General features: G+C 43.2%; 1 protein-coding gene and 1 pseudogene across 1 annotated transcript; one reads left to right on the top strand and one right to left on the bottom strand.

The window, feature by feature from the left end:
* The window catches only part of LOC124396835, a 22,957-nt pseudogene extending 720 nt beyond the window's left edge, over window positions 1-22,237 (bottom strand).
* Window positions 19,162-20,190, top strand: LOC124376302 (proline-rich receptor-like protein kinase PERK14). Its single transcript, XM_046835318.1, has 2 exons — window positions 19,162-19,316; window positions 19,561-20,190. Exons 1-2 carry the CDS (start codon window positions 19,313-19,315, stop codon window positions 20,091-20,093), a joined length of 537 nt encoding a protein of 178 aa, XP_046691274.1. The 5' UTR covers window positions 19,162-19,312; the 3' UTR covers window positions 20,094-20,190.
* Window positions 22,238-24,431: the final 2,194 nt, after the last annotated feature.

Genomic DNA, 24,431 nt, shown 5'->3' on the forward strand with positions numbered 1-24,431 from the left:
AGAGGGACAAAACACTGGACCAGGTATACACAAACATACCTGGGGCATACACAGCCATTCCCTCCCCACCTGGGTCAGTCTGATCACCTCTCTTTGTTCATGCTACCCAAATACACACCACTAATCAAACGTGTGAAACCAGCTGTGAGGACAGTAAAGGTATGGCCAGAGGGGCCATTTCTTCTCTACAACAACAGTTTCAGGATACTGACTGGAACATGTTCGCTTCACAGGCCACACTGGACTTTCACACAGACATGGACAGTTACACATCATCTGTTTTGGACCATATTAACACGTGCATTGACAATGTCACTACTGTCAAACACGTGAAATGCTTTCCTAACCAGAAGCCGTGGATGAACTCTGAAGTCCGTCTCCTGTTGAAAGCAAGAGATGCTGCCTTTAAATCTGGCAGTGCAGAGGACTACAACAGAGCCAGGGCCAACCTGAAAAGAGGCATCAGGAAAGCAAAGCTCACATTTAAACGCCACATAGAAGAGCACTTCCACAACTCTGACCCCAGACGCATGTGGAAAGGCATCCAGTCAATCACGGACTACAAACCCACAGCTCAACCAACCAGCAGTGCCTTCCAACCGAACAAACTTAATCACTTTTTTGCTCGTTTTGACCAAAGCACAGGACATTCTACACCAACCACGGACTCTGCTACTGCTTACAGCCCACTTTCAATCTCAACAACGGACGTCTATTCAGTGTTCAGCAGAGTGGATGCACGAAGGCAGCTGGCCCGGACGGCATACCGACGTGTTCTCAGAGCATGCGCTGGACAACTGGCACAGGTTTTTACTGACATTTTCAACCTGTCACTGGCCCAAGCCACGGTACCAACATGCCTGAAGACCACTACTATCATACCAGTGCCTAAGCACTCAGCTGCTAAATGCCTGAATGACTTTCGCCCGGTTGCACTCACCCCATTGCTATGAAGTGCTTTGAGAAACTGGTCCTGAATCACCTCACTGCGGGCCTACCACCTACACTGGACCCATACCAGTTTGCCTATCGCCCGAACAGGTCAACAGAGGATGCAGTTTCCACAGCTCTTCATTCTGCTCTCACCCACCTGGATAAAAGCAACACATACATCAGAATGCTGTTCATTGACTTTAGCTCTGCGTTCAATACAGTCCTCCCCACTGTACTGATCACTAAGCTCAGTGAACTGGGTATCTGCACCTCCACTTGCAGATGGATTCTGGACTTTCTCACCAACAGACCTCAATCTGTCAGGTTGGGAAACCAGGTATCCTCAACCCTAATTCTGAACACTGGCATACCGCAGGGCTGTGTTCTGAGCCCACTGCTCTACTCCCTGTTCACCCACGATTGTGCTCCTCTGTATAACTCCAACATCTTCATCAAGTATGCAGATGACACCACCGTGGTCGGCCAGATCGACAACAACGACGAATCGGCCTACAGGAAGAGATCCGTAATCTGGCAGCATGGTGTGCCACCAACAACCTGACTCTCAACGCCACAAAGACCAAAGAGCTCATTGTGGACTTCCGAAATCCAACAGCAGGAGACATCTACCAGTCAACATCAATGGAACCGAGGTAGAGCGAGTCTCCAGCTTTAAGTTCCTGGGAGTTCACATCTCTGAGGATCTGACATGGCAGCAGAACACGTCAGCTCTGGTTAAAAAAGCACAACAACGCCTGTACTTCTTGAGAAGTCTCAAGAAATCTCATCTGTCCCGGGATTTTAACGAGCTTCTACCGCTGCATCATTGAGAGCATCCTGACCAACTCCATCACTGTATGGTACGGAGGCTCCACTGTGTGTGAACGTAGCACTGCAAAGGGTGGTCAAAACCGCCCAACGCATCACTGGCACTACACTACCTGCCATTGAACACCTTCACCACAGCAGATGTCTGCGCAGAGCTCACAGCATCATCAAGGACTCTTCACATCCCAGTCATAAACTGTTTAACCTCCTTCCATCACGAAGGAGATACAGGAACTTACGTACCAGAACCAGCAGGTTCAGGGACAGCTTTTTTCCATCCACCATCACACTACTGAACTCAACACTACACCGCTAAATCACTACAAAACAAACATAAACAAAAGACTGTATATAACCTCTGTACAATACATGTACATACTTCATATTATATCTTTTTCACTCCTCAGTACATCTGCACTTTTATATCTGTATGTATATTTATCATCACTGTACATTCTGCCCAACATTTCACATCAATCTGTGTACATAATGTATGTGTATATATTTATATATATATATTTTTTATATATAGTAGACTGTTTATTCAGCTTGCTACTCCTTACTGCCATAACCCTGTGATCTGTAACCTTCATAGCCTTTATATTTATTCACTGTATATACCTCATATATATACCACTGCTGTAAATATGCCAGATAGTTATCTGCACTGTAAATATGCTAGATATTTATCTGCACTTTTTGCACAACTGCTACATTTTGCCCTTCTGGTAGATGCCAAACTGCATTTCGTTGCTGTGTACCTGTACAATGCAATGACAATAAAGTTGTATCTATCTATCTATCTATAAATGTCCGCTTCTCATCCGAAAAACAAAGAAAGAAAAAAACACACGATAAAAGGGCACTCTTCCTGCCACTTTTCACCAGCAGCGGAGATGGAATGTGAGTGCCTAGTGACTTGGAGTAGGCCAGTGCACAACGTGGGCTCCGGGCTTGTCTATTTCTAAATTTCCTTACCAATCCATAGCCCTAACCCTAAACCTAACCCTAACCCTAAGCCCTAACAATAACCCCTAACCCTAAACCTAACCCTAACCCTAACCCTAAACCCAACCTTAACCCTAACCCTAAGACCTAACCCTTTTGGCATGGTGCCCGGAGCTGCGGCTATTTCCCCCACCCTAACCCCAACCCTAACCCTAAACCTAACCCTAACCCTCTAACCCCAACCCTAAACCTAACCCCAACCCTAACCCTTACCTAAACTCTATCCCTAACCTTAAATCTTAACCCTAACCCCAAATCCTAACCCTAACCGCTAACCTTAACTCCAAACCTAACCCTAACCCCAACCCAACACCCTAACCATTAACCCTAACCCTAAATCCTAACCATTAACCCTAACCCCAAACCCCTAAACCCTAACCCAACCTAACTCTAACACTAACCCCTAACCCAAACCCTAAAACTAACCCCAACCCCCTAACCCTTACTCCCTAAAAAATACATACACAAATAAATAAAATAAAGGGGGCGGAGCTTCAACTTGAATTGCTATTGAGCTTATCAACCCACACTTAATTTTGACATATTCATTGACTTATTGTTGTCTTTTGAGTTGATTTCATTTAAAATGGTAAGATTTGGGAAAAAAAATTATTTCTTTATTTTATTTTATTTTTTCAGAATAATGGCAGGTCGGTGCCTGAAGAAGGTTTAATAAATACTGAAACGGTGCACAACTGACTTGGCTTGTTTCTTCTACCCACAAATTTCATTTACATTTTTATTTTATTTTAAAATGCTTTCTAATTTTTAAACCAGGACTGGTCAATACAGACCAGTTCCTACAACTAGTTATGTTTCTCCTTGCCCTAGACCAAATTAGCATCAGCCTTGGTCCCATCAGTGATGCATTGATGACTCAGCCTTGGAGTTACAGTGATGTTGTGGCTGGTAGGTATAGACCCCAACACAACACACAAAATTTTTGGAACTATGGGGAACGCCCTTCCAGACGTTTTCCAGAACGATTTACTTATTCCTCCAAAACTCTAAAACCTGCACTTAGACCCTGGAGTGCAGGCCCTAAGGTCAAAAATTCTCATGGACGCAGGTCTTTTAATAACCAAAAGTCCATACAAAGACAACCGCAACAGCAAATGTTTTTGGACAACAGATTCTGCTCAAGGCCTTAGGCCTCCTAATAACACAAATCGGAACCAAAGGACTGAACCACCAAGACAGACATTACACACTCACAAGGAACAGGACCTAAATTATAAAAAATTTAGTTTACTGACAAAAAAAACTTCTAAGATCCCACCATCATCACCAAAAGGTCTTGTGTGATCAAAACACTGAGCCAGTCATCTTACCGACGTGATTAAACCAGCCAAAATGACACCCCTAGCCAAAAAATTGACAGAGAGAAATGCAAAAAACTGGGCCTACACAACCAGGTTAATCTACAGGACCATTATGCACAGTGCATTGTTAGGAAGGCAGAAGGTCTGACTGATCTGTTGGTGGACGACTGGAAATCAGCTTTTGCAATTGGCACAAAATGGTACCAAACCAAATAAAAAAAGACATATGACACAGCCTATTGAGGAAGTAAAGACCTCACTAGCAGCCCAAGCAAATCAAGCCCTTCCACCAGTTGACAGGGGACCTCAGGAAGGGGTTGAAGCCAAATGGGTTAGGGTTAGCCCAATTACAACATCACCTCAGCAATCAAACTTTTCATCACCTGCACCGCTCCCACAGAGGGCCCTAAAAAGATCCATTAGGTCTGTTAAGATACCCCAGTAGAAACAAACCGGACAAATATCTATTGGATTTGTTAAAAATCAATTTGGAGTGCAATGATTTTGAATTCAATTCAGAACACTTCTTACAAATTAAAGGAACGGCAATGGGCAAACGATTTGCTCCCTCTTACGCCAACATTTTCATGGCAAAATGGGAACCCTATGTATTTACCCTTATTTGAATGCCCAGGCGAATTGGACAGAGGGTAACATGGACCAGTATCCTAGATTCAGAGAGAGCATCAGTTAGAGTGTAAGATATCCTTGATCACTAGTCCTAGATTAGGTTGACCCAGAACACTCAGTTCTTGTCCATATCCTCTCTTTATACGCTTACGCTGTGAGAAAAGCCAAACTGTCGCCTTTTGGTATGGCTAATCCACGTTTTGTTGCTTCTGCTAAACGAATAACATGACCAGATGTGGAGTTATTATCGTTAACCGTTTTTATCTTCTCACAGTATGGTAATATGTATCTTGTTGCCATTAGTAGTTATAGTAATTCTGCTGTATGCTTCTATTATAACTGTAGCAGACACATCTGAATGTTTTCTTTGTTTGATTTAATTTGATAAATAATATTTTGGCAGGTTCTGAGTTTTGACATTATATTATATTTTTTACCTTTTGTACATATACGGGACTCTTATTTTGAAGAGCGGCAGCGCGCAAGGCATTACGGTCACGGATTACGGCTGTATGTATGCATAATCGCACGGTTCATCAGCTTTGTAACATTATACTTGTATATTTGGATTAGCACCCCCCTAAAGGGCATAAGCTCTTACGGTGATCTGTTTAAGTTGCCAAGGTTTAATAAAACGTCTTTGAGACCATCTGTAAAGTTTAGTCGTTATTAGGTTGGGGTCCGCTATAGTAAGAGCTTCACCCTCGCTGTTTCCGCGGCCGCTGCACGTGCTTCTCGAGAGACGACGGTAAACGGAACACAGCACTCGGAATCGGCGTGACGGTCAACAGAGTTCAAGAGGCATGAAAAAGTGAACTTATTATGGAAACGGACACGGAAAAACAACAGTCTAAAGGCCCATCTCAAAGAGAAACGGAAGGTGAAGGAGAACAGGCTGTGGACGGAGCTGTTAAAGGTAAAGATAAAAATGAATCTGAATGGCAAAGTCAAGTGCAGGACAGTACAGATCTCCCTCGACGTTCAGAACGGCATCATGTTCCCACAGAAAAAATGCTTGCATATAGAAAGGAGGAATGCAGTAAGAAAGAGAAAAGATTAATCACTATGTATGAAGAATGGAAATTAGAAGCCCGCAAAGCAAGACGTGACTTAAAATCAGACATTTCAGAAAAACAGTTAGCAGAAACGGCAGACTCCCTGGAGAATAAAAGGAACTGCATCATGAAAATCTTCAGTGAAATAAGGGAGCATATTACACCTGCTGCTGAATTAAGACGTAAAATTGATGCATGTGAGGCTGTTACAAAGGACATCATTAACATTGTGTTGGAAAGACTGGCAACAGTTGATGGAGAGTTTGATGAAGACAGAAAAAGGCCGTCTTCGTGAACTTTTAGCACATAGTTACGCTCGCTCTATATACGGCTCGACTGCTTCAGAAGACATCAGCAGCCACTCTGGGTCATCTTGTTCAACAGACAAACGAGCAGATGCTGTAGCAGAGCTGGTTGCTAAGGAGGCTGAATATAAAATAATGCAAATTGAAAGACAACAAAAGGAAAAAATAAGATGTCTGGAAGATCAACTTAGGAAAGAGGTAGAAACTCATAAGTTTGAGATAGAACAATTACGAATGGAAAAGGATTTAGAGGTTGCTCGTGCCAAAGTAAATTCATATGATGAAGTTAAACAAGAGATGAATAGTCAGTCAATCATGAGTGAACATGAAAGTCATAGAAACTTAATTTCTTCTGTGACACATCAACAAAAGAATGTTGTTCAATCAGCACATCTCAGTGAAGTGACTCAGCTCGCACAAGCAGTTCAGGACAGCATAGCAATCAATAAACTTCCCATACCTGAGCCTATAGTGTTTAATGGAGACCCAATCCAGTTTGTGGAATGGAAATCCTCATTTATGTCACTCATAGATAAAAAAGGCATCTCCACGGCTGATAAACTCTATTATTTAAAAAAATATGTGAGTGGACCAGCACACAAATATCTTGAGGGCACTATCTTGAGGTTCCAGATGGAACCGGCAGGTTACAGTGTCTCTCATGGAAGGTAAAGATTTTCCAAGCTTTAAAGACTTTACTGAGTTTATGTCTACTGAGGCAGAAATTGTGTGTAATCCCATCACTTCTCTACATGCTCTTCATTCACGTGAGCTGCCTTCGGAAAAGGGAATATCAAAAGAAACGAGAAGAAATAAAGCAGTTGTCTTCCATACCCAGTCCTCTGTAAATAATGACAAAACCTTAGCAGCTAAAGGACAGTCCAGAACTTCATGCATGTTGTGTCAGGATGATAGTCATCGACTTTGCAAATGCCCAAAATTCATGGAGATGCCTCTGAAAGACAGAAGGGTCTATGTCAAAGACAACAAACTGTGTTACGGCTGTATAAAACCAGGACATTGTGCAAAGGATTCTCATGTCGTCGTCGCTATACATGTGATGTATGTAAATTGCGGCATCCCACATGTCTTCATGATTACAATTATGAGACTAATGCAAACAGAGAAAGACCACTGTCAATGGTGAGAGATGTATATGCACAGGAAAGAGAAGCTACTAATGCCATGTCCCTTAATGTCACAAATGGAGGTCAGTCAGTCACTACTTCAATGATTGTACCGGTTTGGGTGTCATCCTGTAAAAATCCATCTGAAGAGCAGCTCGTTTATGCTTTATTAGACACTCAAAGTGACACCAGTTTTATTGATGAAGCAGTGAGTAATGAGCTACAAGTAGATACTCACCCAGTAAAACTCAAGCTTACCACCATGCTAGGAGACAACGTTGTCATAAAAAGCAAGAGGGTCTCCGATCTTCGTGTGAGAGGGTACAATTCTTCAGTGCATATCGATCTTCCTCCTACGTATACAAAAGAGTGTATTCCTATAAATCGTAATCACATACCAACAAACGAAACAGCAAAGAACTGGAATCATCTAAAGCCAATCACAAACAAACTACCACCTCTACTCAGTTGTGAAGTAGGCCTGCTTATTGGCTATAACTCTCCTAGAGTACTAGCTCCCAGGAAAGTCATACTGGGTAAAGATGATGAGCCTTACGCCATTCTAACTGACCTAGGATGGAGTATTATAGGCTACTCTACCACAGGATTCCGTGATTCCACAATCAGTCTTTGTCACAGAATGACGACAAAGGAGCTGCCAACTTTAACACCTTTAGAGGCAATTCATGTTCTTGAATCAGATTTTAAGGATGTTGCCATGGATAACAAAGCAGTCTCACAAGAAGACATTATGTTCTTAGACAAACTCAGGGAAGGCATAAGGAAAAATTCTCAAGGACATTACGAAATGCCCCTTCCATTTAAACAAAGACCATTCTTACCAGACAACAGAGAGCTTGCCATTGTCAGACTCAAGCATTTGAGCAGAAAATTCTGCAAGGAGGAGAAATATAAGTCAGACTACATTGCTTACATGGACGACATCATTAAAAGAGGTGATGCAGAAATTGTGAATGATGATGGAACAGACGGAGAAAAATGGTATATACCCCATCATGGCATTTACCACCCAAAAAAGCCAGACAAATTACGTGTTGTGTTTGATTGTTCAGCGAAATATAAAAACACCAGTCTCAATGAACATCTGCTTACTGGACCTGACATGATAAACAACCTCACAGGTGTCCTCCTCAGGTTTAGAAAGCATCCTATCGCTGTAACATGTGATATTGAGAAAATGTTCCATCAATTTCATGTCCCAGAATGTGACCGTGATTATCTGCGCTTCGTATGGTGGACAAATGGTGACACACATTCAGTACCTCAAGACTACAGAATGAGAGTACACCTTTTTGGTGCAGTGTCTTCGCCTGGTTGTGCGAACTATGGCCTAAGACATATAGCCAATGAGTACAGTCTTTCACACCCACTGGGCGCACAATTCATCACCAGAGATTTTTATGTTGATGATGGAGTGGCAAGTGTGGAGACGGTGGAAAAAGCCATACAGTTAACAAAGGAAGCACAGGAGTTATGTGCTAAAGGCGGTCTCCGACTGCACAAGTTTATATCGAATGACCGCACCGTTCTGCAAAGTATACCAGCATCAGAATGTGCAGTAAGTTTTGGAACACAGGATCTTACTTTCAATGACATGCCACTGGAAAGAGCATTAGGGATTCATTGGAACACACAAAGTGATAGTTTCAGATTCCATGTTCCTTTAAAGGATCAACCTACAACACGTCGTGGCATACTATCAGCCATCGCCTCCATATATGATCCTTTGGGCTTCGTATCTCCATATGTTCTTACTTAGTAAGTTCAACTTAGAAATATATGTATCTCTCCAGTCTTTTAACACGCTACAATCTGTGACGATCCCTAAGATCTCAAAACTCTGGACTTCTAGTAGTTTCTAGAATAGCAAAGTCCACTAAAGGCGGTAGAGCATTTTCACATTTAGCTCCCAAACTTTGGAATAGTCTTCCTGACAATGTTCGGGGTTCAGACACACTCACTCAGTTTAAGTGCAGATTAAAAACATATCTTTTTAGCAAAGCCTACACATAATACGTCTCACATCATAATTTTGTGCTCCAGAACATCTGATCACATGCACATTATCAACTTGTGCTGTTAATATCATGGACAGCAGCTGACTGTTGATTTCTGTAAAGCTGCTTTGAGACAATGTCTGTTGTGAAAAGCGCTATAGAAATAAACTTGACTGTACTGAGCAATCAAATGGAATAAACAATAATGCAACACAATTCAACAATCAATAAATTAAACAATTGTAATGAATAAATTCAATAGATTTCTTTCGTTTCGAACACCAGTCACTTGTTTCTAAACGAAAAGTTCGTCTTTACCAGAGTGATGTTAGAGGAACAGTTCAGGCCTTCAATTCTGCTGACCAGAGAGAATAGACTACAAACAATTGAGAAAAAACCACTGAAGAGTTTGATGTCAGGTCAATCTGTTGTCCAGCGCAATCTTTTTCCTTTCTTTTTTCCAATCCAGGAAAACAAAGCAGTGAATCCACTGAAGTCCTCAGATGTCCTCGTTTTAATCAAGGTCTGTTGGGTGTCTTGCAATTGTGTTCCATGTGGTAACTTCTTCCGTGTCGTTCCCAAATCCAACATAAAAACTCTCAAAACCGACTCAGCATAACCAATTAAATGAAAAAACATTCACTTCAAACTAAACCAATATTTCCCTAAATTTCCTTTTAGTTGTTTAATTCTCAAACGCGTGGTTTTCTTTTGGTTAGTTTTTATTTCCGAAATCTCCAACAATCCTTAGTATTCCTCTCTTCTTTTCTCTTCTCTTCTTTCTAGCGCTGTGTCTGAGTCATTCCTTGGTAATGAGTTCTCTCACCTGATTGGTCAATATCTCACACTCTCTTAAAGGAGACACAACACTCAATAACAATTAAATACATTTCTCACATGAAATAACATGAAATAAAAATACATATTTATTCAATTATAAATGTTTTTTTCAAATTCAATTATTACATGTCTCCTTCCTGTTTATTCAGTATCCCTTACTGATTTACTACTTATTTATTTATAATCACTTTCAACACAATCATATTCAAAGGGGGAAGATTTCATAGAAACCCAACATCTGCAAGTTAGGGTCTTTCATTCAAAACACACCTTTAAATGAATTGTAAAGTCTCAACTGCTGAGATTCCATAGAATATGCTCTAGGGCTGAGAATTTTTGGAAAGCCACCAAAATACTATTTGGGTCACTCAAGAAAAGGGGATATTCCCACTCTTTCCAAAAGGGTTGCCTTAAAAGATTGCTGACCTTCACAAAGCAAAATAAACAGACCCCATCAGAAGACACTTAAATCATCCCTCTTGTATTCACATTCTCTGATAGTAGTACACTTTTAAACAGGAGGATTAAAGAACACTTTGTCAAATTTATGACTGAAGGGGAAATTTTGCATGGATACAGAGCCATTTCGGCCTGTAAGAAAAATTACAATTTAAAGGACTTATTAGTTACATAAATTTTGACCCAAATGCCACATTAGTAATCCTAACACCAAGGCAATTTTTGTAATCAGACCCAACTTAAGTTCACAAGTTTCCAATTGTGTTTATTTAATTTACTGTAATAAATGCAATTTACAATATGTAGGGGAAACAGGAAATGCTCTATCAAGGAGAATGACAACATTTTTATAATATCAGAAAAAGAAAAGGAGGCACACACATGGATCATACAGCACTACCTACAACATGGTTGTAAAGAAATAAGAATCATGGGACTTCAACACCACAGGAACTGGTCCTGGAATGCCCGAAGATGAGCTGAGAAGGATAGGATCCTGAATTTGGGGTCAAAACATTGGTGGGGATTAAATGAAAAGTGACACATGGGATGGACAGGAATCTGGCACCAGGCAGGCCCGTGCCAAACGTTGGCCTCAGTCCTCACTGAGACCAAGGCCTGGGGACCCTAACCCTAACCCCTGTCCCTAAACCCAACCCCTATCCATAAAACCTAACCTCTATCCCTAAATCTAACCCTACCTCAACCCCACCTCAACCCCTATCCCTAAACCTGACCCTAACCTCAACCCAAATCAAATCAAATCAAATTTTATTTGTCACATACACATACATACAGGGTACGACATGCAGTGAAATGCTTTTTATGACGGTCCAGCATGAGGGAATAGGATGGGGAAGAAAAATAAACAACGAAAAAGAAGGCAGATAAATAAAGTATAAAAACTATATAAAATAAGAATATATAAAGATATATATGGGAAAAAAGATGATGTATATACAAAATCTGCTTATGGCAGTAAACAGTAAAACAGTAAACAATTTAAAGGGTTTATGTGATTGTCTATAAAGTGTCTGTGTGCGTTATGGTGTGGTATAAAGTGTCCATGTGTAGTATGGTGTAGTGTAAAGTGTCTGTGTGCGGTGTGGGATAAAATATGAAGTGCACTGTGCTGTGCGAGTCCAGAGCTAAAGTGACAGTCCAGAGTTTAAAGTGTCGTGGTGCGAAAGGTGAGATATGTACAGAGAAGAAGTGTGATGATGGAGAGAGTGGGCCAGTTTTTAGATCCTGGGTGTTTCCTGGTTTAAACTCCGAATGGCCTGCGGGAAGAAGCTCCTCTTCATTCTCTCTGTGTTCGCTTTCAGGGAGCAGAAGCGTTTCCCTGACCGCAACAGAGAAAAGAGTCCATTATTAGGATGGCTGAGGTCCTTCATAATCTTCCTGGCTCTGGTCCTGCACCATGTGCTGTAGATGTCCTGCAGGTTAGGGAGCTCGGTGTGGATTGTATGTTCAGCTGAACGCACCACCCTCTGGAGGGCTCGTCTTTCCTGCATGGTGCTGTTCCCGAACCAGGAAGTGATGCTACCTGTCAGAACGGGTACCTCCCTGGTTAGCACCAGGGAGGGAAGTTTAAAGTCCCTTAAGCATCTCAGATGGTACAGACCCTGCCGGGGCTTCTTCACCAGGGTGTTGGTGTTACAGGACCAAGACAGGTCCTGTGTGATGTGAACACCTAGGTACCGAAAACTGTCCACTCTCTTCACTGGGGTCCTGCTGATGTTTAGCGGTTGGTATGACCGCTCCTGCTTCGTGCTGAAGTCCACGATTAACTCCTTAGTCTTGCTGACATTCAGAAGAAGGTTGTTCTCCTGGCACCATCTCTCCAGGTTTTCAACCTCCTGTATGTAGGCCGTCTCGTCGTTGTTGGAGATCAGGCCCACCACAACGGTGTCGTCAGCAAACTTGATGATGGTGGTGGAGTTGGAAGTGGCCACACAGTCGTATGTGTACAGTGAGTACAGCAGGGGGCTCAGAACACAACCCTGGGGAGCTCCAGTGCTGAGGGTGAGGGTGGATGAAGTGTGTTTTCCCACCCGTACGGCTTGTGGTCTGTCTGTCAGAAAGTTTGAGATCAGGACCTCCAACTTAGAGGTGAGTGTGGAGGGAATTATGGTGTTAAACGCTGAACTGTAGTCCACAAACAGAATCTTTGTATAATTCCCATTTCTTTGGTCTAGGTGGCTCATTGTGGCGTGGAGGAGATGAGCAATGGCATCCTTAATAGAACGGTTCTGTCGGTACGCGAACTGTAGTGGGTCCATTGTGTCTGGTAGTGAGGCAGTGATGAAGTCTCTGACCAGTCTCTTGAAGCACTTCATCACTACTGAGGTCAAAGCTACAGAGCGATAGTCGTTAAGGCAGGCAGGCTGGGGTTTCTTCGGGACAGTCAAGTCAAGTCAAGTCAAGTTTATTTGTATAGCGCTTTTCACAACAGACATTGTCTCAAAGCAGCTTTACACAAATCAACAGTGATGGTGAATGGTGTGAATTTGTCCCTGATGAGCAAGCCGTGGCGACTGTGGCAAGGAAAAACTCCCTTAGATGTTATGAGGAAGAAACCTTGAGAGGAACCAGACTCAAAAAGGGAACCCATCCTCATCTGGGTGACATCAAGAGTTTGATCATAAATCTTTCAACAATAAAGAACACTGGACAGTGAGAACTAACATGATTACTGGAGTATAAGATTATAAGTGATGTTCTTTCTGCAGTCTATATGGTTAGTAGCTCCGAGTTTTATGAGCTCAGCATTTGTGATCACCACAGATCCAGCATCAGCTTCTCCATGCCAGAGCCTTTAAACACTCCAGGAGGTCCAATGTCAAAACTCCACACATGTAGCGGGATCCAAATGGCACTGGTACGTCTCTAGATGGTTCGGGATGTTTGTGAGTTCGGCATCTACTTCTTTAAAGGTCCGTAATCATCACGAGGTGGGAGGTGACTGGAGCTGGCCAAACCTCAGGGTGTCTCGGGATGGGGAGAGAAAGAGAAGCAGTGGAGAGGAATTAGCGTAGCTGCTGTTCATGATATTAACAGCACAAGTTGATAATGTGCATGTGATCAGATGTTCTGGAGCACAAGGTTATGATGTGAGACGTATGTTATGTGTAGGCTTTGCTAAAAAGATATGTTTTTAATCTACACTTAAACTGGGAGAGTGTATCTGAGCCCCAAACACCGTCAGGAAGACTATTCCAGAGTTTAGGAGCTAAATGTGAAAATGCTCTACCACCTTTAGTGGACTTTGCTATTCTAGGAACTACTAGAAGCCCAGAGTTTTGAGATCTCAGGAGCGTGGCGGATTGTAGCGTGTTAAAAGACTGGATAGATATATGGGAGCCAAACCATTTAGTGCTTTATAAGTGAGGAGTAATAGTTTGTAGTCTATTCGAAACTTAACAGGAAGCCAATGTAGGGACGATAAGATCGGGGTTATGTGATCATATTTTCTTGACCTTGTAAGAACTCTGGCTGCTGCATTCTGGACTAACTGAAGCTTGTTTATTAATGATGCAGGACATCCACCTAGTAACGCATTACAGTAGTCTATTCTGGAGGTCATGAACGCATGGACGAGCTTCTCTGCATCAGATATAGATAACATGTTTCTTAACTTAGAAATATTTCTAAGGTGAAAGAAGGCTGTTTTTGTAACTTGATTGATGTGATTTTTGAAAGACAAGTCGCTGTCTAAAATAACACCCAGGTCTTTTACCGTTGAACTAGTGGTTACAGAACATCCGTCTAAATGCAGGTTGAGATGCTGGAGCGTCTATATACTAGGTTTTGGGCCGATGAGCAAAATCTCAGTCTTATCAGAATTTAAAAGTAAAAAGTTATGGGTCATCCAATCTCTTAGTTCCTTAACACACTCAGTTATCCGGGTTAATTGAGCTGTATCGCCTGGTTTAGATGAGATATATAGCTGAGTATCATCAGCATAACAATGGAAGCTAATTCCATGCCTTCTAATAATATTTCCTAACGGAAGCATGTATATTGTGAAGAGCAGGGGTCCTAGAACTGAACCTTGCGGCACGCCATAATTTACTTGCATTAGCCTGGATAGCTCTCCATTTAAATCTACGAAATGGTAACGATCGGACAGGTAGGATTTAAACCAGCTTAATGCCTGTCCCTGAATGCCGATGTAATTTTGTAAGCGATCTAGGAGGAGATCATGGTCTATAGTGTCGAATGCAGCACTAAGATCTAGTAAAACCAACAGCGAAATGAAGCCTTGGTCTGAAGCTAAAAACAGGTCATTAGTTATTTTAACTAGAGCAGTTTCTGTGCTATGATGGGGCCTAAAACCTGACTGAAATTCTTCAAAGATATTGTTCTCTTGCAGGTGGGAACATAACTGTGCAGCGACAATCTTTTCTAAAACCTTAGACATAAATGGGAGATTTGAAATTGGTCTGTAATTTGATAACGTGTTTGGATCCAGATTAGGTTTTTTAATGAGGGGCTTAATAACTGCTAACTTGAGGGATTTAGGGACGTGACCTAAAGATAGTGAGGAGTTAATAATATTTAGAAGAGGTTCACCAGTTGTATATAACACTTCCTTCAGTAATTTAGTAGGAATTGGATCTAACTGACATGTTGTCGATTTAGCTTTGGCAATAACATTATACAGCTCTTCCTGTCCTATACATGTAAAATAGTGGAGTTGTGGAGTTGAAGGTAACACTGTCTCAGGAGATGCTGTCAGAGGTTGAACTGCCACAATTGTTTTTCTAATGTTATCTATTTTTTCAGTGAAGAAAATCATAAAGTCCTCACTACTAAACTGTGATGGAACACAATTTTCAGATCCCTGATTTGTAGTTAGTTTAGCTACAGTACTGAAAAGGAACCTGGGATTGTTTTTGTTGTTTTCTATAAGTTTACTCAGGTGTTCAGCTCTAGCAGCTTTTAGCGCCCGTCTGTAGCTGAGCATACTGTCTTTATACGCGATTCTAAATACCTCCAATTTAGTTTTCCTCCATTTTCTCTCCAGATTACGGGCTGTTCTCTTGAGGGCATGTGTATGACAGGAACAATAGTGAAGTGTTTGAAACATGAGGGGACAACAGACTGCTCCAGTGAGAGGTTGAATATCTCAGTGAACACCGGTGCTAGCTGGTCGGCGCAGACTTTCAGAACCCAACCTGTGATGCCATCTGGTCTTGCTGCCTCCCTGGTATTCACTCTCTTCACTCTCACGTCATGCTCCGAGATGGTGAACGCGTTTACCTCTCCGGGTCTCTCAGCGTGCACGCTGTTTGTGCCGCTAGCGCCGCTAGCGTGGTTAGCTGCAGCCTCAAAACGAGCATAAAAGGTGTTTAGCTCGTCTGCCAGAGAAGAATCCGCATTCACCATTCTAGAAGATGGTGTTCTATTCAATTCAATTCAATTCATTTTTATTTGTATAGCGCTTTTAACAATGAACATTGTCTCAAAGCAGCTTTACACAGATAATGTGGTGATTAAACATAAATATGTTCTTTGTAAGTATGTTTGTCCCTGATGAGCAACTGTGGCAAGGAAAAACTCCCCGAGATGAAGGAAGAAACCTTGAGAGGAACCAGACTCAAGAGGGAACCCATCCTCATCTGGGTTGCACCAAATGTCCATTTGAAGCAGATATACAATGTTGTGGGGTACAGTGATGATGATCAGAAGCAAACTGCACTCCCGAGTCAGTGCAGCAGACCGCCGACACCAACTACAGTCCAATCTGTCCTCAAAGCACCCGTTCTACTCCGAATTAAGAGACCGTCCCGAGCTGCACAGAAGTGTGAAGATCCAAGGAGGGAGAGGGCAGGAACACTGGTCACTGGAGCCTCAGGAGCATGTTTAACTCGACCTAAAGAGAGAGAGAGAGAGAGAGAGAGAGAGGGTGACGGAAGAGAAGGATATGGATTATTAAGTGTAACTATTGGTGTACGAAAGTTAATGTCACTGTGCAGTTTGGACTCCGGCAAGACTCGCTATGGCAGCATAACTAAAAGGGAGAACCAGAAGGTAACACAGACATGAGGGATCTCTGGGATAAGAGACGACCCACCACACCACCGTCAACAAACCTGAGTGAACGTGTGAATGTGAGGGGACGTCCAAGATAGTCCATGATTGTTCTTAGTCCCTGCCACAGGCTCCTAGAGCCACCATGTTGGAACTGTGACTCTAGTTTACTCCCATAGCGCCGCTTTGCATCCTTCACCGCTCTGCGAACACTAAGATGCAGCATTGTACTCATCCATGTCCCCGGTGGTGAGCCCCCCGTTGTAGGCAGCACTGTATGCACTGTATCATCCGCTAGTTTCCCGATGAATCCCACAACCGCTTCCGTAAACATGTTGACGTCATCAGAGCTGCACCTTAACATGTCCCACTCTGGGTCATCCAAAGCGTCCTGCAGAACGGCCACCGATTGGTCAGTCCAGCACGCGACCTCCCTCTGAACCGGAGCTTCCTGTTTCAGCCTTTGTTTGTAAACAGGCATGAGGAAGATGGTCCGATTTCCCAAACGGTGGACGTGATTGTGCCTTGTAGCTATTCTTGAATGGTGTGTAACAGTGGTCCAGTGTCCTTTCGCAACTGGTGGGGCAGGTGATTTGCTGATGAAAGTTCGGTAGTGTGCGCTTGAGGTTGGCACTGTTAAAATCTCCTACCACAATGAGCACAGCGTCCCGATGCTGTGTTTGGCGATGTGTTATTGTCTCGTGTAAGTCCCATACTGCAGTGTCTGCTTGAGGTGGATTATAAACTGCACTGACTACGACCGCGCTGAATTCCCGAGGTAGATAAAAGGGCCGACATTTGATGGTCAGTAGTTCCAGGTTTGGTGTGCAGGAGCGTGAAAGGGGAACATTGCTCACGCTGTCACACCAGTCGTTGTTTACCATCAGACACACTCCACCTCCTCTTGAATTTCCAGACTCCAGTGTTCTGTCCATGCGGTAAACCGAGAAAAACTCGGCTGGATGGCGTGGTCCAGTACTGCTGGGTTCAGCCATGTCTCGGTGAAGCAGAGAAGGTTGCAGTCCCGAATGTCCCTCTGGAACTTGACCCTTGCCATGAGGTCATCGAGCTTGTTTTCTAGTGACTGGACGTTGGCTAACAGGATACTAGGTAAGGGAGCGCGGTTTGCGGGTGCCCTTAGCCTGTTCCTGACGCCGGCTCGTTTCCCTCGCGGACGCCGGTACGGGTCACGTCCTTTTTTCTCCCTCAGGATCTCTCTCGGCCAGCATGGGCCCGGGTTTAAAAACGCCGAAAGGTGAGTGCATTGTACACCAATAGATATGAGTGTCTCTGTCATACCTAATGATGTCCATCTTGTGTAGATGGAACTGTAACTAAGTAAATAAAAGTATAAAATAAACAAAAAAAGAAAACGTGGCCGGAGCAGTCTTGGACTTGAACCCCATCCCTAAACATAACCTCTAACCCTAACCTCAACCTCTATCCCTGAACCTAACCCTAAAACCCAACCACTAAACCTAACCCTAACCTCAACCCCTAACCCTAACCCCTATCCCTAACCCCAACCCAAACCTCAACCCCTAAAACCTAACCCTAATCCCTATACCTAATTCTAACCCTAAATCCTAACTGCTGACCTTAACCACAACCCTAACCCCAACCCTAAACCCAGGCCCTAACCCCCAATCCCACCCCTATTTTGGCATGGTGCCTGGAGCTGCGGCCATTTAGCCTAACCGAACTCAGCCAGTGCCACCCTGGGTTGCTGCGCTTACACCCACTTCTGCATATTTCATGGACCAAAAAAAAAAAAAAAGGAAAACAAAAACAATGACTCATAAAACTGGATAACTTACCTGTTGAGACAGTTTGGAACAGCACTGAGTTTGGGGGTGCCAATGTTTTCGAGCAGTGCTGTCTGGGGGTGCCAATAATTCCATAATAATGAGTATTATTGGAAAAAATGCTCATAAAAAATGGAATGTTCCCCTCTGAGACCAAACACCTCAGGAGTGCTCCAAGTTTACCCTGATTACCAATTAGCTTCCACAAAACTCGGTTCGAACTCCCAATAAAAAGGCCCAGAGGCTTGGACGAGAAGGACAGCAAAGTACAAGTTTATTTCTTTTCTCTGCAGAGAAGATCAATCACCAACAAAACAAAACTAAAGACCTCTTCACAGAATACTAGATGCTTGCAAGCGCTTCAAAAGGAAAGTCCCAAAAACCCCAAAGGGTAAATCACCAAGGGTGATTTCCACCAAAAAGACTTAGGTAGTTTCCAAAAAGTAGAGCTCACCCAAAAACGAAAGTAACAACTAAAATCCTGAAATAGAAGTCTTCAGACCGGTCTTGAAGGTGCTTTCCAGTAGCAAAAAGATCTGCACAGCACTGCTCTCCAAAAAGAACTGCCCTGACGTTTGAAATTGCCTCCTATTTATTTGCAGGTGCCTTTAGGCGCCTCCTCTCTTAATTTACATAATTTTGGGTCAAATCCCATTATGTCTCTACTGCTAGATTTTTAGGCCCTTCCCACTAATTACTAGTCATCACGTGGTCTAATCCAAATCCCATTATTTCCGTTTCTCCTGGTTCCTCCCTTTCCTGTCGTCATTTCCCCTACCTGATTTTCCTCTCTTATATCCCATTATTTTCGGGCCTTTCTGGGGCTTTATTTTTTAAGACTTGCTCTTTCTTCCTCATTCTTGTCTCAACTCTCGTTGAAGCAACATCATTTTGGTCTGCTCTTCAATTTCCTTGGATTATTTTCTTATTTTCTTCTTCTCTGATTATGGGTAAGTCTCTTCTCATTTTATGCTTATTTCTATGGTTAAATATTCTTTTCTTAAACCTTCTATCTTTATGCCCTTATGTGCTTTTTATCAATACTATGATTATAGTTGATTATACTGCTGTTTTTGCTCTTGGCTTCTGCTGTGCACTAGTTCAACACCTACTGTGTTGAACTGGTTCCTTCCTACTTATTTGCCACCAGACTATCCATTGACCTCTGTTCTGTTCTTTCCTTATGTGTTGTAGCTCGTTTTAAGACTACTGGTAAGACTACTGGGCGCAGGTGCCGATCTCGCCCTTACCCTAGGGCCTCTCCTTCCTATCGCCACTTCCAGATTGGCCGCCTGTTTGATGATTTGGACAACTATTTGGTCAATCCTATTGATGACCCTGTTCTTCCTGACACTTCTTCTTCTTCCCACTCCTCTCGTTCTTCCATGGATGTGGGTACTCAGACTGACCCTGTGGTGATCCTTCCTGCTGGTTCTGCTCATGAAGATTCTGACACTGCGCCTGACTCTCTACCCCGTCCTCCAACTCCTTATCCATCTGGCTCTCCATCCTATTCTCCTACGTCTCCTCGTAGTCCTTCCCCTGGGCCTTCTTCTCCTGCCAGTGTCGTCATGATTGAGCCTAACCAAGTACCCCCTGTTGACCTTCCCTTTGAAACCCCTTTTCCTTACAGGTTTCTTGAGTCTTCTGGCTCTTATCTCCCCATTTGTGAGTGTTTCCCCCTGAGTGTCTGTACCCACATAAGCTCCTCTGGGTCTAATGAATAAACATGGTGGTCTTTTTCTAAATGGTCTCCTGTTGTGGTAATTTCTTAAGCATAGGCTGAATAAGATAGCTTTAAGCTAGGTTTTTAATTCTTTATACTTTGTCCACTAAATAAAGTGATTAAATACTGATTAATAAGCACACTCTACTGTTAGGTATATGCTGACTGTTATTGATGTCAATTAAAATTCCACAAAGCCGGTGGGCTAAGCGCTAAATAGCGGCGGCCCACTCACTTGGAAAACAGAGCAGCTTGAAGGGAGATTAACCTGTTAGCCTTCGACACAGATTTTTGGACTCACAGCTGAAATGTCCTACCTAACTTTAAATGTTAACAGTTCCTGATAAAAGTGGGCTTCATACACAATTTAAATATCTCTAAAAAGAAGACACTTTGAGCTTTACTGTCCATTATTCACTGTTGATATTGCTCAAAAAAATTATAAGTTATAGATGATTAAGTACTGTAGAAAAAAAATTCCTTAAAAATATTTTTTTTCCCTTTATATATAAATACATGAAATCTGTCCTATAGCAATCCAGAAAAGTAATGGGTTGAACCCCACATGTCTCATGAGCTTATATTTTAAATTGAATGAAGATATCATAAAAAATGAGATTCCTACAAACATTTATCTGATACTATGTCTGTTTCGCCCCTCCCCACCCAAATTTTATGACTCACAGCTAAGAGTGTACCCGTACCTATATTTTAAATGTTAACAGTTCCTGATAAAAATGTGCTACATACACAATTTAAATATCTTTGAAAAGAAGACACTTTGAGCTTTACTGTCCATCATCAAAGTTGATATGGCTCAAAAATATATTAAGTTATAGATGATGGAGTGCCATAGATATACATTTACATTATACATACTTTTTTGAGGTCCACCAAAGTAACTGGATCAAAGTTCTCTAGCACACATTGCGCTGCACGAGTAGAGATGGCAACAGCGGGGATTTGTGTAATGGTTTGCCTAACAGACGAAACCTTATCCAAAAAATGTTGCTTGAAAGCATTGCACGTGTTTACAGAAACGTCATTTAAGGCGACAGACACTGGATTAATGACAGAATTGATAGTGGTGAATAAAATTCCAGGGCGGTGGCTATTGCTGTTGATGAGAGCAGAGAGGTACTGTCCTTTAGCTTCCTTCAGTGCACTCTGATAGGTGGCAAGACTGACTCTAAACATCTCAAGTGACACCAGCAGCCTATCCTTCTTCCATTTTCGCTCGGCCTGCCTACACTGGCGCCTGAGGGCCCGAGTTGTATCATGGAGCCAGGGGTCCGCAGGAACATTGGTAGACTTTACCTTATAGGGTGCAACAGAGTCCATAATCTGGGAGCAGATGGTATGGAAGGAGGCAAGGAAACGGTCCGGACAAGGAGGCGATGCCAATTCATCAATAAAGGCGAGATCAGAAACAGAGAAGGCAGCAATAAAATTCTCGACTGTAGATGAGGTAATAATGCGACGGCGATGAGGGGCAGTAGACATTGGTACAGGTGAAACAGCACAAATGTCAAGGAGTATAAGAGAATGGTCAGAGATGGGAAAATCTATGACCTCGCAAGTTGACACAATCACCCCACGAGAGATAAGGTCAAGAGTGTGACCTAACCTATGGGTGGGAAAGGAAATGGACTGAGCCAGATCTAATGAGTCTAAAAGTGCCTTAAAATCATTAGCAGGTTTATCAGCGGGGCAGCAAACATTAATGTTAAAGTCACCACAGATTAGAACATTGTCAAACTTTGCTAGAAACTCTGACAGAAACTCTGAGAATTCAATTAAAAAATCCTTGTTTGATTTGGGTGGCCGGTAGATTACTGCACATAAGATCGGACAGTGTAGTGTGAGCACAAATACTTGTACCTCGAAGCTGGAATACCCTCTAGTGGACAGCTGGCGGCACTTCAGGGACTGTCTGTGTATAGTGGCTATCCCCCCACCCCTACCCGTTTGCTGCGGCGTGTTTAGGTAAAGGTAACCAGAGGGGAGGATTTCCGAGAAGGCACTGACGTCATCTGGGGGAAGCCAGGTTTCGGTGAGGATAAACAGATCCAGATTGTGAGAGGAGATGACATTATTGAGGACAAATGTTTTGTTATTGAGCGATCTAGTGTTGCAAAGTGCCATGCGGAACGTGGAAAGGTTGGCAGGCGACGATGTCACACGAGGAATTGGACACAACCCTGGGTAGATGTTTCAGCGTGGCGGGGACACGGAAATAGAACATCTGTGTTGGAGCCAACCGGCCGAAGCCATCGGTAGCATTCCCGCGATCTTCTAGCATTGCCAAATCCTGTTTGATCTTTACACCTCGGAGACAGAGAATCCAGGTGAGTCCTCAGCCTGGCATGTACCCCGCCTCTCCACCCGCGTCTTCTGCGGCGCTTCCTGCCTGGTAGCAGACAGACAGGGCGTCTCAGGAAAGGAGGAATTAATGTCAACAGTGGCGGTGGTGGTTTAAAGGACTGGGTATTTAAGAGGCGATTGGTTGTAAAACGCAATTCCAGCAGTGTGCTGCGATCATACACAATAAGCGATGAGACGGTAGCAAAAACAAACATGAAAAAACAGAGGAGCAAGTAGCGGGCCAAACACAGCGGCGCCATCTTGGATTCGCTGTGTGGAGTGTGTCTTGTGTATTACAGACGCTTTGTACTTGCTGTACTTGCTGCCTCGCTGAACCAACTTGTTGGAAAGAATGTCTCCTTTGTGTGGACTCTTAAAGGTGACACATCATTTAACCTTTTGAAAGGTGTGTTGTCATCTGACCTGTAGTGCTATTGCCTGACTTTAGTGTACCTTTTAAAATTTACACTGATACATCCAACTTGACAGTCAGTGCAGTTCTTGCCCAGGACAGAGATGGATGTGTAGTCAAACGTGTAGTCACATACGCCAGCCGGACATTGAATTCCACACAGAGGCATTGGTCCACCTTTGTTTGTGAGTTGTGGGCTGTTGTGTGGGCAGTAAAGGAGTTTAAGCTTTACATTGGACTTACTTCATTTACCATTATCACAGACCATCGTCCGCTCTTATCAATGGACATACGCCGAAGTGCTGAGTATCCAACAGGCATAAAGGGAAGATGGATCCTGGAGCTTGACCCTTTGAATTGGGTCATTGTACACAAAGATGGACAATGTCATGGGCATGCAGATGCACTTTCTTGCTGCCCTGAGTCGTCCAGCCTGAGTGAGGCAGAGCCAAGTGGTAAGGGAGTGCTGGCAGCATTCCCTCCCAGATGCGCTGAACGACTTCTACGCCCGGTTCGAGGTGCAGAATAACATGGTGGTGAGGAAGACCATCCCTCCTCCAGGTGCTCTGTCTAACCACAGCTGAAGTGAGGAAAACTCTGCATAGAGTTAACCCAAGGAAATCTGCTGGACCAGACAACATTCCTGGCAGAGTGCTCAGGGAATGTGCACAACAGCTAGCGGATGTCTTCACCGACATATTCAACATCTCCCTGAGCAGCGCCATTGTTCCCACGTGCCTCAAGACGATGACCATCGTTCCCGTGTCGAAGAAGTCTACTGTCTCTTGCCTCAATGACTATCGTCCCGTCGCGCTCACACCCATCGTGATGAAGTGCTTCAAAAGGCTCATCATGAGGCACATCAAGACCCAGCTTCCACCCGCACTGAAACCCATGCAGTTCGCGTATCGTCCAAACTGGTCCGCGGATGATGCCATGTCCACAACCCTCCATCTGGCCCTCACCCACCTGGGCAACAAGGACTCTTATGTACAGATGCTGTTCAAAGACTTTAGCTCAGCATTAAACACAGCACCTGATTGAGAAGTTGAGCCTACTGGGCCTGAACACCTCTCTCTGTAACTGGATCCTGGACTTCCTGACTAGGAGACCTCAGTCAGTCCGGATCGGAAACAACATCTCCAGCACAACCACACTGAGCACTGGGGCACCTCAGGGCTGTGTGCTCTGTCTACTGCTGTTCACTCTGCTGACTTACGACTGTGTAGCAATGCACAGCTCGAAACACATCTGATAGACCAATATGGCGCAGGTGAGGTCGGCTGCCGTCACGACTGCTCCGGTTACGTTTTTTCTTTTTTTGTTTATTTTTTACTTTAATTTAATTAGTTACAGTTCCATCTACACAAGATGGACAGTGTAGCATACCCAGCTGAACAGAAACTGTTCTCTCTTGAAACTGATGTTTATCAAGGATTTTAATGTCCAAAATAAAGCACCGTAAAAGCTGAATAAAAACACAAAACATACAAAGTGACTAAATAAAACTAACATAGCTACAAACAACATGTTTGAACTGAAAACCCACATCAATCATAATAT

The sequence above is a fragment of the Silurus meridionalis genome, chromosome 2, assembly GCF_014805685.1.
Source record: "Silurus meridionalis isolate SWU-2019-XX chromosome 2, ASM1480568v1, whole genome shotgun sequence".
Lineage (NCBI taxonomy): Eukaryota > Metazoa > Chordata > Actinopteri > Siluriformes > Siluridae > Silurus > Silurus meridionalis.